Raw genomic sequence first — 14,526 nt, forward strand, 5'->3', positions numbered from 1 at the left:
CGTTGCATGTAATTACAACTAACTACATGGACTCGGTAGAGCAGGCAGATGGCAGGTTGTATGGATCATCATTCTACCGTGTTATTGATAATATTACCTGTTACGCTCCATTTCCGAGCAAGAAACCAATTAGGAGAATGCACTAAATTAAGATGGGGCAATTCTATGGCATCGGCCAGATCCACGTCCTGACCATTGCAAGTACTGTACTCCGTACAAATACTTGCTTCATACCTACAAGTGATCATACGGCGTAGTCTGTACGCAATTGTAGCTGTGCTTGCATGTATTACTTGCAAGTACTGTGGGTGTACAAGTACTTACTCCGTACTCCGTATTTGTTCTTGTATTAACATAACCCGGCGGCTCTATTAATACTCCACGTCGCCCTATATTGTAAACTGTACTCCGTACTCCATAATAATGCGGAGCGTTAAGTACTTGTACTTGCATTACAAGTACTCCGTATTTACTTATAAGTAAGTAAGTACTTAGACGCTCAGAGACTACTTACTGTCACGTGCGCATGATCACGTGACGTGCGTGGACAATCATCGCTGCCTTCCCTTGATGTGTTTCAGTCTCTCACCGCATCGCAACTGTTCGTCAAAACCTAGGTGTGGCAGTCCTTGGATGTCTGTGGATGCTGCGTTTTCCTTGCCTTGCCATTCCAACACCACCGGCCCTTGTTACAAGTATTTCTATCTTGGTCGTTTCAGTTTCAACCATTCCAGTGCGCACCTCGCCCTTTCGCACATCACACTGGACCAGCAAAGTGAAGGCTAGCTGGAAAAACCGTGCTGCCCATCTGCTGCACGTGTGACGGCATATGATTTGACGGCACAGCTGTACATGTAGGAATGCTCCGTACTCGTGCATGTGCGCAGTACGCCTAAGTAGGTAGGTAAAGATAGATAGCTTCACGCATGGTGTTCTTTCAAGTGCAAGTACTTACTGTACAGGACCTACTTACTTACAGTAATACTTGCACAGTTACAATTAAGTACACCTACGCCGCACTCCGTACGGCACGTGAATTTTTTTGCGGCAAATTTCGGGTGGAATTAACCATGGCGGAACCCCACCTCGAGCATCCCAATGGCCAACGGCGGCACCGGAATCCGCACACCGGAGCTGCGGGAACTCCTCGAATTTTCCCCCTCCTCCTTGGCCTTTTGCTAGGGTACTTTCTCTTCTCCCCGCGATTTCAACCCTCTCCCTTTCCTTCGTCCACATCACCGGATACCAATCCAGTTTCGAGCTCCAACCCAATCCGTCCAATCTCCTCAGACAACGCCAAAACGCACATCATGAGTTCCACTACCGAGCAAACGTGAGTGAACGACCTCCTGAACCCCTCCACCCCGCCTTTTACCCCTCCATTTTTCGACAGCTAACCTTGCCATAGCTTCATCGCTATCAAGCCCGATGGTGTTCAGGTGACTTGGCCCCGACCTGGCTTCCAATGGAGGAGACGATGGACTGACGAAGTGATTCCAGCGTGGTCTGATCGCTCCCATCATCAGCCGCTTCGAGAACCGAGGGTAAGGTTTCATCGAGGATATATTCAACGGCTTGAACTAACGGCCAACCCCCTCAGCTTCAAGCTGGTCGCCATCAACCTCGTCATGCCTTCCAAGGACCATTTGGAGACACACTGTGAGTTTGTTGTTTGGTGTGACTGGTCGGAATCGTTCTGTTTACTGACTCGTTCGTCCCAGATGCCGACTTGAAGAGCAAACCCTTCTTCCCTGGTCTTGTCAAGTGTACGCTTCCCCCCCGCCCCCATCGACGCTGAGCTCCTTTCATCCTACCAGTTAGCTGACACTTGTCCAGACATGTCATCTGGACCCATCTGTGCCATGGTCTGGGAGGGCCGTGATGCTGTGAAGACTGGCCGCAGTAAGTAGACTCTGCTCGTTCACTATGCTACCTGACTTTTGCTAAGGGCCCAGCTCTCCTCGGCGCCACCAACCCCCTGGCTTCTGCTCCCGGAACCATCCGTGGTGACTACGCCCTCGACGTTGGCCGCAACGTCTGCCACGGTTCCGACTCGGTTGAGAACGCCAAAAAAGAGATCAAGTTGTGGTTCCCCAACGGCACCACCGCGTGGAATTCTGTTCAGCACAACTGGGTGTTCGAGGAGTAGTAGTAGACAATTACCCATGCGGTTTCCGCCCGGCCCGCACCCTTGCCCTCCCACAGCAGGGGATCGTTACAGGTAGTGTTTGGTCACGAGGGCAATACGATGGCTGCGGTGCACGATGGGATGTGACATCGAACGAATAACTGTCATCGTCGTGTGCCGGATATTCAATGCTTTCGGGTCACCGCCCGCCTAAGTCTAATCAGCACGCCTGCAAACCATGGCGTTGCCGAAACGCTTCCAATGATCCGGATGGGAAGCAAGGCTTTCGTGACGGCGTATGCCAACGCCACTTCCAAGAGTATCTCGTACTTGGCCTCGCCGCGCTTCCACCTATCCATGACCATGTCCGTGTGCGACCTCTGTCCGCCATCGACTGGCTGGTTCGAGCGCGACTCCTCCTGATCAAAGCCAAACCACCGCTTCCGTCGAAAATACCTTTCGAATTTTTCGATGCTGCTTTGTACGTAACCGCCGAAGTGATCTGTCATGTACGAGATGGGCACGTAAGTAGTGTAGTGAAACAGTGCGAACAGAGCAAAGAGAGGCACGATTGCCGTGAGTTCGTGTAAGATGAGAAACGAGACGACGTGAGAAACGGGTGCGTTGCGCAGCCGAGTGGTGTACTTTTGCAGCCGTTTGGGGAGCTTGGCGGTGATGCGATCGAGGCGCGAATGCTGGGAAGCTTGCGAGGACTGGCATCGCACCCCCGCAGCTACTGTTCGGGCCGACGGCGGAGCTCGCCCTCGGCGGAGCCCGGTCAAATTGAGCTGGCGGCGAAGCATGGCACTGTCGATGTTTTGGGCAAGAAGCTTGGATTTGGAGAGTTGCCAACGGCAGGGAAAAAGCCAAGGTGGGGCAGCAGGTTGGGCAATGTGCTGGAGCAGGTAATACAGTACAATACAGACCGCTGCCGTCACTTCACAGTACAGTAATTACTTGTACACCAACGACATGTCTCGTTGCCGTCAACGGAACACAAATGACTCTCAAGGTTTGCGTATCACCAAGTTTCGCATCTGGTCGCCGATGGAGGCTTCAACCGGATTACGTGACGCGTGGAGGCCATTTTCAGCGGCAAGCTGTACTCCTGCTGCCAGAGATGACGACATTCTCAAAGGGAGAGGCAAAGCAGCCATCCCATCGATGGAAGCCTGGCTTGGCCGAGGTCAAGTGACTGCCGATGTGGGTGTGATGGGAATCAGGCTTGGATTCGCTCAGTTTGCGCCAAAATACCGTCAGGTCCTCCCCAGCAGTATCTCGAGCTTAGGAAACGAAGCGACAGTACATTTCATCCATGACGGTACTCTGTGGTCACTGCCGCGGTCCTGCCTTGGACGGCAAATGCGTGGGTGGCACATGGGCCCTTCCTCTCAAGATGGTCGCCAATGCGTCACGTCACAATGGCGAGACAAGCCGTCATCTCATCACCTTCCTTGATCACCAGATCAGGCGATTCATTGTCAATTCGGCAAGAGGAGCGACTGCAAAATCGCAGGTGCTACACCGAACCGTCCGTTCATCCCTTGTTGGTGGTTGCGAGGACCTTCCTTCACGGCGTCCCTCCTTCCTCAACGTCGCTGACCGTGTTTCCCGAGCAAGTACTGTCTTGCTGGCCTCCTGGGTAACAGCAGAGGTATATCTTCTCAGCGTCCTTCGTCGCCTGATCTCTTGAACCCGAGCTGTCCTTTCCCCTCTCCTCACACATTCATTCACTCCTCGCCTCTGTCTCAACCCTATCCAACCACTCCGACGCAAGCCTGAACGACAAGCTTCTCAACGCAAAGCTAGAATGACGGTGTCCAAGCTCAAGGCTGGCCTCCTGGCTGCTGTCGGCCTCACAGCCGCGGCGATGGCGCAGAAATTCCCCAAGGAGGACCTTGTCCTGTGCGATTGCGGCATCGGCGACAACAAGGAACATGAAGACTGGTCCACGTCTCGTCAGATGAACTGGTATCAAGACATCACCTGGCCTCGTTCCGGCTACACCTACCCCGAGGCTCCAGACATGGTTGTCCAGGTTCCGTACAAGGACGGCAAGTATCCCTGGGAGCCCACTGGCGTGACGGCTACCATGCCCAACGGCCATGTATGGACTGCTTACATTGAGGGTGGCACTCCCGACGGCTTCAAGGCTGGCTACGCCGTTAGCCCCAAGGAAGGTGGCCAGTTGCTTCACTGCTGGGCGTACCGTGGCCGCCCCGTGAGCGGAGCCACCAACAAGACGGTTAACCACGACGCCGTTTGCTGGAGCGCCTTCGTCTGCAGCCGCAGCAACAAGCCCCCTCCACGTCCCAAGGACATGGGTTCTCGTACCTCCCTGACCACATCCCCTGCCGCTCCGTCCACTTCAGTCTTCTCGGAGCCGCCGGCGACGCTGTATCCGACGACGGTTTCTGGTCATGCTGCTCCCACGCCGGTGCCTCGAGTCGGCAGTCTGTCGGTTTCGACGACGGTCAACCCGCGCTTCATAAACTGGCAGGACACTTGGCAGGCATTCATCAATCACTTTGTCTGGGACAAGAACACGGGAGGATGCGTCGGCGGACCGGCTCAAGGCAACGGTTTCAGCATCAGCTTCGATTGCTTCGGTGTCCAGATTGACGAGGACACGCACATGACGCTGCTTCTCATCAAGGCTCTCCGCGACGTCGGCGTCAACAGCCTCTGGTTCAACCAGAATCCCATCGTACCGGGGAATGGCACGAGCACGCAACACCAAAGCTGGGTTGTCATGCCGGAGTCGTTCACGATTCAGGCAAAGGACTCGTCCAACAACAACGTCGTCGGGCGCCTGTCGTACAAGACGCGTTACGATGGCTTCCTGGCTGGCACGTGTTCCGTCTGCGAGACGGGCAGATTCAACAGGCAGTACTTTGACCCCATCATCGCCGCCGTTCAAGGCAGCTATCCCGTCTACAATAACTTCACCATCGAAGCTCGGTGCGACCCCTGGATGGTGTGTTTGTGATTGGCGGGGGAGGTTGCCGCGTCGCTTTTGCTGCTGAACCATCATCATATGTATGGCGAACGAGTTGGAGCCTTTGGGCGTGCTAGAAAATATGAACGCAGGTTGAACTATGTTTACGCTGCCGGCTGTAGGTCAGACATGTACTTTGTACACAGCTTTGACACGAATGGATTGTACGTTTGATGCCGCATGGCTGTGACGAGACATGCACACCGAGTACGTCCCTGCTGACGTTGATGATGCCTGCGTGCCATTATCACCTGGGCGATTGCTCTGTTGTCTTGGAACGTTGGATGGGGTGCTGTTCTCAACGATGGAGCCGGCCGACGATTCCTGACAGCACGCACACAGTCGACGTGGGTACGCGGGAATGGGCACAGCACCCCGGCTTCGCTGCCGGGGCTATGCTTCCTTTTCATTCGCTACGGAAGCTACGCGCTGTCATCGAGCCCATCGGAATAGTAGTCGAATTGCGACGGCACAACCAAGGCCACGCCGTTGACCTCGTCCGGATCAGCCTCGGCGACGTGCACCTTGGTCGCCTCTGCGTCTACGGGAGCGGCAGGGACGGGCGTGGATGGCCCTTCAAGAGGGCGTTGCACTGGGTTGCCAGCGGGTAGCGGAGGGAACGGCGCAAGACATTCCCCGTTTGTGCGACTTCTGAGCAGCAAGGTCATCTCCCTGGCCCATTCCCACGGTCGTTCTGCGTCCCCCGGCAGGCTGTTGAAGTACTCCCAACCCATGACACCGGCAAATTGCTGGTGGTGCCGCTTCAAAGAGGAGAGGACATCGGAGAGCATGAGCCAGGGCACGAAGCCGGCCCCATTGGCAGGATTCGTGACGAGGCCTATGACGACCTTCTCCGGCGGCCAACCCTTCTGCAGCATCTGGTGGTACATGGAGCTGTCGGTGAGGTCGCCCCAGCCGCAGTAGAACTGCGTGTTGTACCAAGAAATCTCCCGGCCGCGGAGGACCTCGAGGGCCTCGTAGTCGAAACCGCTCAGGTTCCTTTCGGAGTCGAGAAGGGCCATGGCGACGGGGGCAAGGGTGATGACGAAGTCAGGTCCGAAATCGGACCTCAATCGGTCGATGAGCCGAATGATGCCCGCGAGACTCATGGGCTCCTCGACGTCGAGGTCGAGCCCGTCGAGGGCGTGATCGCGGATCATGTCGCGCAGGGGGGTGTAGTACAGCTCAAACTGTACGTCGGAGCCGTCGAGGCGCTCGAAGCTGCCACGAGCGGCGCCCCCGAGCATGCCCATGACCTTTACGGCCGAAGCCTGGAGGATGCGGATCTCGGCCCAGAGGGTGTCGAAGCGGCCGTCAGAGGGGTGGTGGTCGTTGAGAGTGATGGCGCGCGGATCCAGGTTGAGGTGGATGGCCGCGAGGATGACGTGCGTCACCGAGATGGACGGCTCGGTGAGCAGGGGAAGGAGGGAGACGAGCTTGCCGGTATTCGCGTCATGGTGCGTCTGGTGGTAGGTGATGATGCGGGGGAGGACAGGGGAAGGCCGTGGCAGCGGCGGCATTTGACGGTAGCGCACCGAAGGCGCAAGCGGTGTCGTGAAAAACGGAGGTTTCAAGCGGCGTTGAGGTTGTGGTTGAGGAGGAGAGCGAGAGACGAGGTTGTGAACGAGGCTGGCACAGTTCACAGCGATGGCAGGCCCTTCTTCCCCCAACCGCGGCCAGCAACGACAGGTAGGCTCAGGGCGCGGAGCATGCAGGTGGCATTAATTTCCACCAGGTGAGAGAGTCGAGCAAATTGGAGAAATATATTGTTCGTATGAAGACCTTGAATGGAATACTCTACAGTGGCCTCTACACTGCATGTCGACATGTTGGTCAGATGCAGTAATTACACCGGTATTCGACAGGGAATAGAAGGTCTTTCGGGTGGTTGCCCCCAACAGGCTACAGTACAGTACTTGTACTTTTTACCCTGTGCGGTACTGTGCTGTAGGTACCTACTAAGGTAATGCTTAGCTACTACTAGGTACTAGATAAGTAGGTACCTAGTACCTCTTCGGCACTTGCTGCACGGAGCACAGCCTGCTAGCAAACCGCTGGCGCGCAGGGCCTTAGTGGGCACTTGTACTCCGTACAGGCATTGTACGTACTGTAAGTCTATCCGTACTTATGAAGCAATACAAGCAAGTACAGTACGGAGTACACTTACTTGTACACCTACGGTCAGGACTGTCCACACCTCGACCATCCCGTGACAAGCTCCAGAGCTGCGGGACGGAGATGGACCACCTTCAACATTTTCCCCCATAGCCGATACCTTCAGGGGTCCAAATCCGCATCAGCCATGCTGTTGCGCAACGGGCAACCCCGTCTACTCCTCGGCACAAGTAGACGATTTCAACCTTCGGCATGTCCCTTCTGCACGCACTTTGCACAATCGGCAAGAGCAAAAGTACGATCTCGACGCCCCCTCACCAACAGACGATGGCTCTCCGTCGCTGCCACAGCTGCGACATCGCCGAACCCGCGCCGCGAGCTCGAGCATATCCTTCTAGAACTGGGAAGCCGGGCCTCAAAGCACGTCGACCCCTCGCGGCTACAATTGGCCCTGCGGGGGCTTCGCGAGCCGCCGGGCAAGGAGCTCGTTCGCGTCGCCGTTCATGGACTGGATGCCACCATCCCGACGGCTAGGAGAGTCTTCCGCGCCTTGCTGGCGGATCCTCTACGAGACGAAGAGGACTGGGAAAGGGAACTGGAGACGCTGGATCCGAAAAGTCCGCTTCTCGTGCGCACCTTTCCCACCACCGACGATCACGTCACCTTTGTCGTCGAGGACGACGCCGCCCGCCTCCGCGAGCTGCATGTGTCGTCCCCGGAACTCAACGGACTCGATCTCGAATTTGTGCTCACCGAGAGCCTCGCACCCGCCAACCAGAACGCAGGGACCGCCACGATGGCACCGGTCCACCGAACTCTCTTCATCGCAGCCGAGCTCAGGGGCGCCGTCAATGCCTCGACCCTTCCCACCGCCGGTACCGCCGAAACCGACGACATTAAGGTTGCCCTGCAGATGGAGGGCGTGACGAACCAGCAGCTCCGTGCCGACTTCGACCTGATTGACGTCTCGCTTGCCGAAGAAGGTGTGCAGCTCTTCCGGCAGGGTCCGCAGCATGGCATGGAATATGAGCGCCTCTGGTTCGCGAGCAACCTCCCCACTCTCAAGTCCTGGCTCAAAGCTGGCGCCCAGGCCGCTGAGCATGAGACCAAGCCAGCGGTGCGGCAACTCATCGTCTCACTGCTCCACAACACAGCATCGTCGGTTGGGGCGGAGGAAAGGCGGCAACCGGCAGAAGGTTCGTCCGCCAGGGGTACTGCACCCACACTCGCTGCCCTGAACGACAGCCTCGCCGAGTGGTCTCAGAAGGCGCATGCGGAGCTCCGAGACGAGCTCGAGTCAGCCTTTACCGGTCGCCGCTGGCGGAAGCTGGGCTGGTGGAAACTGTTTTGGCGCGTCGACGATGTCGCCATGCTCACAACCGAGATGCTGAGCCAGCGTTTCATGCCCACAGCAGAGCACGAACTCATCTATCTCACCGGCCGAATCGCAGAGCTTGACGCCGCCGAATCGCCCTACCCCCAGCCTCCGTCCTCGGCAGTCACCGACGTCTCCGTCCCGGAAGGGAGACGCCTCGGCTCGCGAGAGCAAACCGCCGCCCTCGCGTTGACTTCATCGCCAGTTCCGCCTAAATGGCCTGGTCATATCGCATTTACTCGTCGATACCTACAAGACGAGACCGTGCCGGCGCTGCAAGCACTAGCGCAACGACTCGTCATGCAGTCACTGGGCACGTCGGGTATCGCGACATCCCTAGCGGCGCTCCTCTACGCCTCGTCCTTTGCGTCCTCGCTCTACGAAGCGGGCGCCGTCGCCGCTCTGGGCATCGTCTTCAGCCTGCGTCGCATGCAGAATAAGTGGGAGATGGCCCGGACCTTCTGGGAAGGCGAGGTCCGCGAAGAAGGTCGCAAAGCCGTCAGGGCTGCCGAGGACAGCGTGGCGACCGTACTGGACAAGAGCAGGGCGAATGGAGAGTCGGAGAAGGAGGCCGAAGGACGTAAAAAAACGCGCGACCTGATTGCGAAGGCCGAGGACGCCTTGGCGCGTATGAAGTAGGCAAGTCCACATGTGCATATGTAGCAATGGAGAACACGGCAGCCAATGCAGTACGGCGCCAATACCAACGCGCCGCCTGCTTGACTGATTGATTGAATCGACCCTATCCATGGGTATAGTCTACCTTTCCCAAATGTAGCATTCCCAGCTGCTAACTTCAAGTTGAAAATGCATGCCTCAACGGCCAGAATCGCCCCGTGCTGTGGTGCGAGGAGCAAAGCCAGCGTGAGCGGGAGCAGCACCGGCAGAAGCATCAGAGGGGCCGCCCCTGGCAAAGCCTCGTGTGGCCTGGCCAGAAGAACCAGGGGCGAGGCCGACGCGGCCATATGTGTTGGCCGCGTGGACACGGCCAGAGGTGAAAGCAGCAACTGTGCTGCCTACGCCACCACCACGAGCGGCGAAGGGTCTGGAAGTCACACAATGTCAGCCATCGGCCTGGACAGACGAGAGTTGCAAGAATCACGAGCGTCTGAGCCTGACATGTAGAGATCAAAGCAGTCGGTAAATATTGTCCGCCGCCTCCCTCTCCAGCCCAATAAAAAAGCAGACCTTCTCCCATCTTTTCGAGGCAATCACGCAACGCAGTTTTCCGAAACGCCAAACCCACCCCTGGGGGGAAATTGCTTCTCAACCGTACCTTTCGTTCGAGCCAGAGTCAAAAGGACCATTCTAGCGACCGCCCCGACCGCTAGCCCGGGCACGACTGACTGTGGCGCGGCCACGCGCAAGGCCAACACCGCGACCACGAACGTTGCGTGCGCGGAACATGGGTGCGTTGCGCAACATGTCTGGAATGATGAAGAAGCGGACATGGGATCCGCGTATGTACACTTGATCGACGTGATAGACACGACCCTCACGCGAAGTGACCGTGATGTCTTTCAGTTGGACGTTCATCGAGTCCTCGGCTGTACAGGAGAGACCGTCAGAAGCTGACCCAATAGCCAGGGGACAGAATACGGAATAGGGCAAGATATGGCTTACCATCAAGGAGCTTGCCACGGTACGAGTTGCCATTGTCGAGCTCGACCGTGATGATGTGGCCCTGCAAGGAAGGACTAGAGTTAGCTGCTGGTCGGTTGGGAGCGCTGAGCTGCGCACTCTTGACAGCGGCGAGTGGCACCGGAAGTGACGAACCTGAGCCTCATGTAGCAGCTTGATTGGAATACCGATAGTGGACGTCATGGTGGCGATTGCCAGTTGCAGTTGCTTGGGTGCAAGGTACCTCGTTTGCCTCTTGCTGTTTCGTGATCGAGCCGGAGAGTTGGAGTGGGCTCGAGGAGTGGGCTGAAAAGTGACAAGGCGACGAATGAGAAAGCCAGGTAGGTGGGACGGCAGAGTTAGACAGGACCCACCTGGCACGGCTGAGGCGAGTTGGCGGGTGAACTAATTATCCGTCGACGCTCACGGTCCCTATTTTTAAGACGAGGCACACTACGGAGTACTCCGTATGCACACGTGCTTATAATACTATTTGTTACTCCCTACAGGGGAGTATGTATTGTGCAAGCTACAGTACGGATACTTATATGTACAAAGTACAGTAGGTGTTTGTACTTGTAGTTCCAGGGACCGCTTGGTACATGCACTGATAGACTGATAGGTGTACGGAACACATGGACAAGAAAAGGGTATAAGTATGATATTCCCCATCCCAGCTGCCGAGCTTCGGCGAGCTTCGGGGGTTAGATCGACCATAGTATTCTGCTGTAGATATATCTCCATTGCCTGGGCTTACCTGCCCGGTTGTAGGAGAGGCATGCCAACGTCCCCCATGCCCCACGTCGGTCCGGTTGCCTTGGTAAACATCGATGCGTGAATGGGTGTTCGAAACGAATATAGAACTGCTCACGGGTTCTCTGCTGGCGCTTGGGTATCATCCGCTCGCTTCTTCCTCTTCCTCGACGCCAGCAGCTCCCTCTTCTGCTGCTTCCGTACTTGCTTGTCCAGGTTTCCGATCGTCTTGGTCTCGTTGCCGCACGGCCATTTTGCCATCGCTGCCTCCTCCGCTTCCGCATCCCACTCCCTCGGCAAGACGGCAAAGACAAGATAGGATGTGTGCGTCTTCAGATCTTGCTCGGTGCGGTGAGTGAGACGGCCTTGCATGAATACCGGCTCCTGATCCTGGTCCTCCTCATCTGCGTTCGACGTTTCACCGTCAGGGGGTGGCCTTGATGATCCGTCCGTGGCAGAATCTGCATCAACTTCCATCTTGTTATCCAAGGACTCTGAGCTGGGGCCGGACTGTTGTGCCCTATGGAATTCGTGCGTCTTCTTGAGGTCGCTCTTGAGCTTCTTGAGGGCCTCCTTCACATCGGACGGTGTTGCACAGACGCCCCTTTCCATGGGGAAGCTTACACCTACGCGGTCCCGCATGACATTGATCTTCCTGTGGGCAATCTCGACCATGTCAATGTCCGTCCAGCCCAAGGTGCGCATTTCCGTCACGGTCCGTGAGACTTGCTCGATGCATGGGGAAAAGGTGCAAATATGAACCGTTTGCGCCGGGTCCAGCGGCGATTTCCAAGACGGGTCGGCGTCATCCTCGGCGCCTCCTTTCCGAATCTTTCGTCGGGATAGATGATGTATCGCATCCCACGGCGCAGGTAGATCGAGAAAAACAGCTGTCGCTTCGGGAGACTGGCCGTCGATCAAGAATCCGTCCTCGCATACGTCTCGATGTGTGATTTGAACGACGCCGTCCAGCGAGTGGTCTTTGATCTCCTGTCGCAACTTCTGGAACCGCGGCTCGTGAAACTCGAAACTGAACACCTTGCCTTTTCTCTCCCCATCACCGTTGGGGTACCCGTTGTAGACAGCTCTTGTCGACGCGTGCGTGAAGCTCCCGCTTCCGGCACCAGCCTCTATGATTCTCGTTCCTGGCCGTGCACGGATTCGCTGGAGTATGTAGCTGTAATCGGGCGTGTAGACGACCTGCGTCCTGTGGGGCAAGCTGCTCGTCCACAGCTCGGGCGTCGGTCGAAGGATGTAAACGAAGCCGCTAGATGCCGCAACTGCCTTGGCGACGACTCTCTGCGCCACCTTCTCGTCGCCTTCATCCTGACTAGGAACGGGCGTCGGCGTGTTCGAGTCGCTTTCGATCTCCTCAAGCCTCCTCTTGCGCGCTCTGGATCCCGTGTCGACGACGGAGGCGCGAACCTGCGAGCCCCATGGAATTCCAAGCAGAGTCGAATGCGGAAATGAACCGAACCTCGTATTTAACGTCGCCCCGTGAACATAGCCATCGACAGCCGAGGTGGACTGCTCGAGTCTCAACGGTTGGAAGTTGTTGCGCGACAAGCTGACAATCGCGAGCGTATCCGGCGTCGTCGACAGAGATTTCTCCAAAAAAGGGGACGACCTGGTCATGGTGACAGTATTTCAGCTGATGCCAGCGACTGGTCACGTAAAATACTTTGTGCGGTTGAACAGAAAGCACCAGCCATTGCTCGAAAGCTCGGGAAAAATTCCATGTACTCTGTCGTCAGGCTGGTGGATCCCCCACAACGGAGTATTGTACGGTCGCTGAGTATTATTAATTATTACCGTAAGTAAGTACTTACACCTCGGAGCATAGTAGGTGCTTTAGTTAAGTACTATACTTACAGTACTTGGACTTACAACAAGTAGGAGATTGCTGCTCTCCAGCCACTGCGCCTTATTAAAGGGCCACCAAAAAATGTACTAATCCGACAGCGGATTGACACTATGGAGCGCCGGAACCGCCTAATATCTGCTGGGCGAGTTCCCCGCAGGCGACAACGTTCTTGACACTGCTGGGACTGCTGAGACTGCTGGGACTGCTGGGATTGCTTGCGCCGCTGTGATAGCCAGCACCGCTGTGACTATTCGAGTTGCCGAGTCACCGATATGACCATCTTTCTTTATGGCAGCAGAGCAGGCGTAAACGTATTGCAGTAAACTAAGGCTATTGCAAAGGGGAATGTGTATCGAGTAAAAATCAAGTACATCAGCGGTACCAGGTGCCGACTAATGGGTGCAGTTCATATGCATGCAAGTACACGCTGTATTGCTAGTAATACTGGTTCCCTACTTGTAAGTTGTACTAGGTGCAAGTACGGAGTAAGTATAATAGTATCACACCGTACTCTGTTGGGAACCTGTATTGTTACGTTTTCACCCCGGCAAACCGAGGGGAGATGAAATCTTTGGCATAAATCAGACATGGATCATGGACAAGTTGACCTGAGCAATACAGCACTCTACTTTTACCTCGTAGGGTCCAAAGTTATAGATAAAGCATAGGTCCGGGCAGCTAACAAGCACAGGTCACATTACTGCGAGTGCACGTAGGTGTCTGTACTTACACCGTGCTTCAGCAATACGGAGCATGAAGTAGCGCTGTACTTACGGAGTATTACGGCGTACTACAGTACAGTAAGTACCACTAGGGTGCCTAAGCTCGACTGTACTAGGTATACTAGTAGGTAGCGAGACACTTGAGCGCAATGCAGCAGTCCGTACGGAGTACTTGTACCTGGTAAATACTGCACACCTCTGTGCTGTAGGTGCAATAAGTGATATACAACGAACAGTACTGTACATACGGAGAACTGTTCAAGTACTTGTAGGTGTATACATGTAATAAGCACTAGGTACTTACAGTACAGTAGAGTGCCATAAGTCCTTACGTAACTTACTTGGTACTCTCTGGCAATCCACCTACTGTACATTATACTTAAAGCGGCTCACTGGGTGGGTAGTCGCTCTCGCGAGTACCGCTCTAATAACGGTCAGATCAACTTATATCGGGGAATGCCCCGCTTCCAACGAAGCTTGCCAGGAGGTTCGACTTCAGCAGTGGACCCAAGTCCTCTCAGTGTACTCCGTATTACGGAGTACACGATTGAGGTCTGGGGGGATGTAAGTAAGTCATCCGGTCGCCTCGCTGCAGAAACCAAGCGCGAGGTCTCACGGTCACCGGCGCCCCAACAGCAGGAAAGCGTCGGGACGGGGGCTCTGAGACGTCTCGGGCTAATTCTACCTCATGTGGAGGGTCCGCTCAGAAAAATGAGCCGTTGCGTAAGCCTGCACCGTCGGGTTCGTGGTCCAGGGGCACGGTACGAGGATGCCCCTCTGCGTGCGTCGGACTGTCCATATCCAGCATCGTGACACCTTCGCAAACCCGTCCGGTGCTGAATGCTGAATGGGGGTGAAAATGATGACTGTGGCATGCTTGAACCCTCATCAGGCTCGCGACGTCCTGATCTGCTTCCGACTTTTGGCCTGCGAATGTCGCGTTCAATGCCG

At 55.8% G+C, this 14,526-nt stretch overlaps 7 protein-coding genes across 7 annotated transcripts; 3 read left to right on the forward strand and 4 right to left on the reverse strand.

Annotated features, from left to right (window-relative positions):
• Window positions 1–1,310: 1,310 nt before the first annotated feature.
• Window positions 1,311–2,149, forward strand: DCS_02814 (uncharacterized protein; the record flags this gene model as incomplete). The annotated part of the gene is made up of 7 exons (XM_040800140.1): window positions 1,311–1,333; window positions 1,409–1,439; window positions 1,501–1,544; window positions 1,601–1,659; window positions 1,722–1,766; window positions 1,837–1,902; window positions 1,956–2,149. The coding sequence occupies 7 exons, from the start codon at window positions 1,311–1,313 to the stop codon at window positions 2,147–2,149; spliced, it is 462 nt and encodes a 153-aa protein (XP_040661023.1).
• Window positions 2,150–2,344: 195 nt separating this feature from the next.
• DCS_02815 (uncharacterized protein) lies at window positions 2,345–2,931 on the reverse strand (the record flags this gene model as incomplete). Its single annotated transcript, XM_040800141.1, has 2 exons — window positions 2,345–2,411; window positions 2,459–2,931. 2 exons carry the CDS (start codon window positions 2,929–2,931, stop codon window positions 2,345–2,347), a joined length of 540 nt encoding a protein of 179 aa, XP_040661024.1.
• A 1,007-nt stretch (window positions 2,932–3,938) lies between these two features.
• DCS_02816 (uncharacterized protein) lies at window positions 3,939–5,117 on the forward strand (the record flags this gene model as incomplete). Its single annotated transcript, XM_040800142.1, has 1 exon — window positions 3,939–5,117. The coding sequence occupies one exon, from the start codon at window positions 3,939–3,941 to the stop codon at window positions 5,115–5,117; it is 1,179 nt and encodes a 392-aa protein (XP_040661025.1).
• A 431-nt stretch (window positions 5,118–5,548) lies between these two features.
• Window positions 5,549–6,646, reverse strand: DCS_02817 (alkaline phosphatase; the record flags this gene model as incomplete). The annotated part of the gene is made up of 1 exon (XM_040800143.1): window positions 5,549–6,646. One exon carries the CDS (start codon window positions 6,644–6,646, stop codon window positions 5,549–5,551), a length of 1,098 nt encoding a protein of 365 aa, XP_040661026.1.
• A 782-nt stretch (window positions 6,647–7,428) lies between these two features.
• Window positions 7,429–9,255, forward strand: DCS_02818 (uncharacterized protein; the record flags this gene model as incomplete). The annotated part of the gene is made up of 1 exon (XM_040800144.1): window positions 7,429–9,255. The coding sequence occupies one exon, from the start codon at window positions 7,429–7,431 to the stop codon at window positions 9,253–9,255; it is 1,827 nt and encodes a 608-aa protein (XP_040661027.1).
• A 177-nt stretch (window positions 9,256–9,432) lies between these two features.
• DCS_02819 (LSM domain-containing protein) lies at window positions 9,433–10,440 on the reverse strand (the record flags this gene model as incomplete). The annotated part of the gene is made up of 5 exons (XM_040800145.1): window positions 9,433–9,661; window positions 9,893–9,924; window positions 9,964–10,187; window positions 10,240–10,300; window positions 10,393–10,440. 5 exons carry the CDS (start codon window positions 10,438–10,440, stop codon window positions 9,433–9,435), a joined length of 594 nt encoding a protein of 197 aa, XP_040661028.1.
• A 663-nt stretch (window positions 10,441–11,103) lies between these two features.
• DCS_02820 (putative GCN4 translational repressor GCD14 protein) lies at window positions 11,104–12,624 on the reverse strand (the record flags this gene model as incomplete). The annotated part of the gene is made up of 1 exon (XM_040800146.1): window positions 11,104–12,624. The coding sequence occupies one exon, from the start codon at window positions 12,622–12,624 to the stop codon at window positions 11,104–11,106; it is 1,521 nt and encodes a 506-aa protein (XP_040661029.1).
• Between the last annotated feature and the right edge of the window lie 1,902 nt (window positions 12,625–14,526).

The sequence above is a fragment of the Drechmeria coniospora genome, chromosome 01 (assembly GCF_001625195.1).
Source record: "Drechmeria coniospora strain ARSEF 6962 chromosome 01, whole genome shotgun sequence".
Classification (NCBI taxonomy): domain Eukaryota; kingdom Fungi; phylum Ascomycota; class Sordariomycetes; order Hypocreales; family Ophiocordycipitaceae; genus Drechmeria; species Drechmeria coniospora.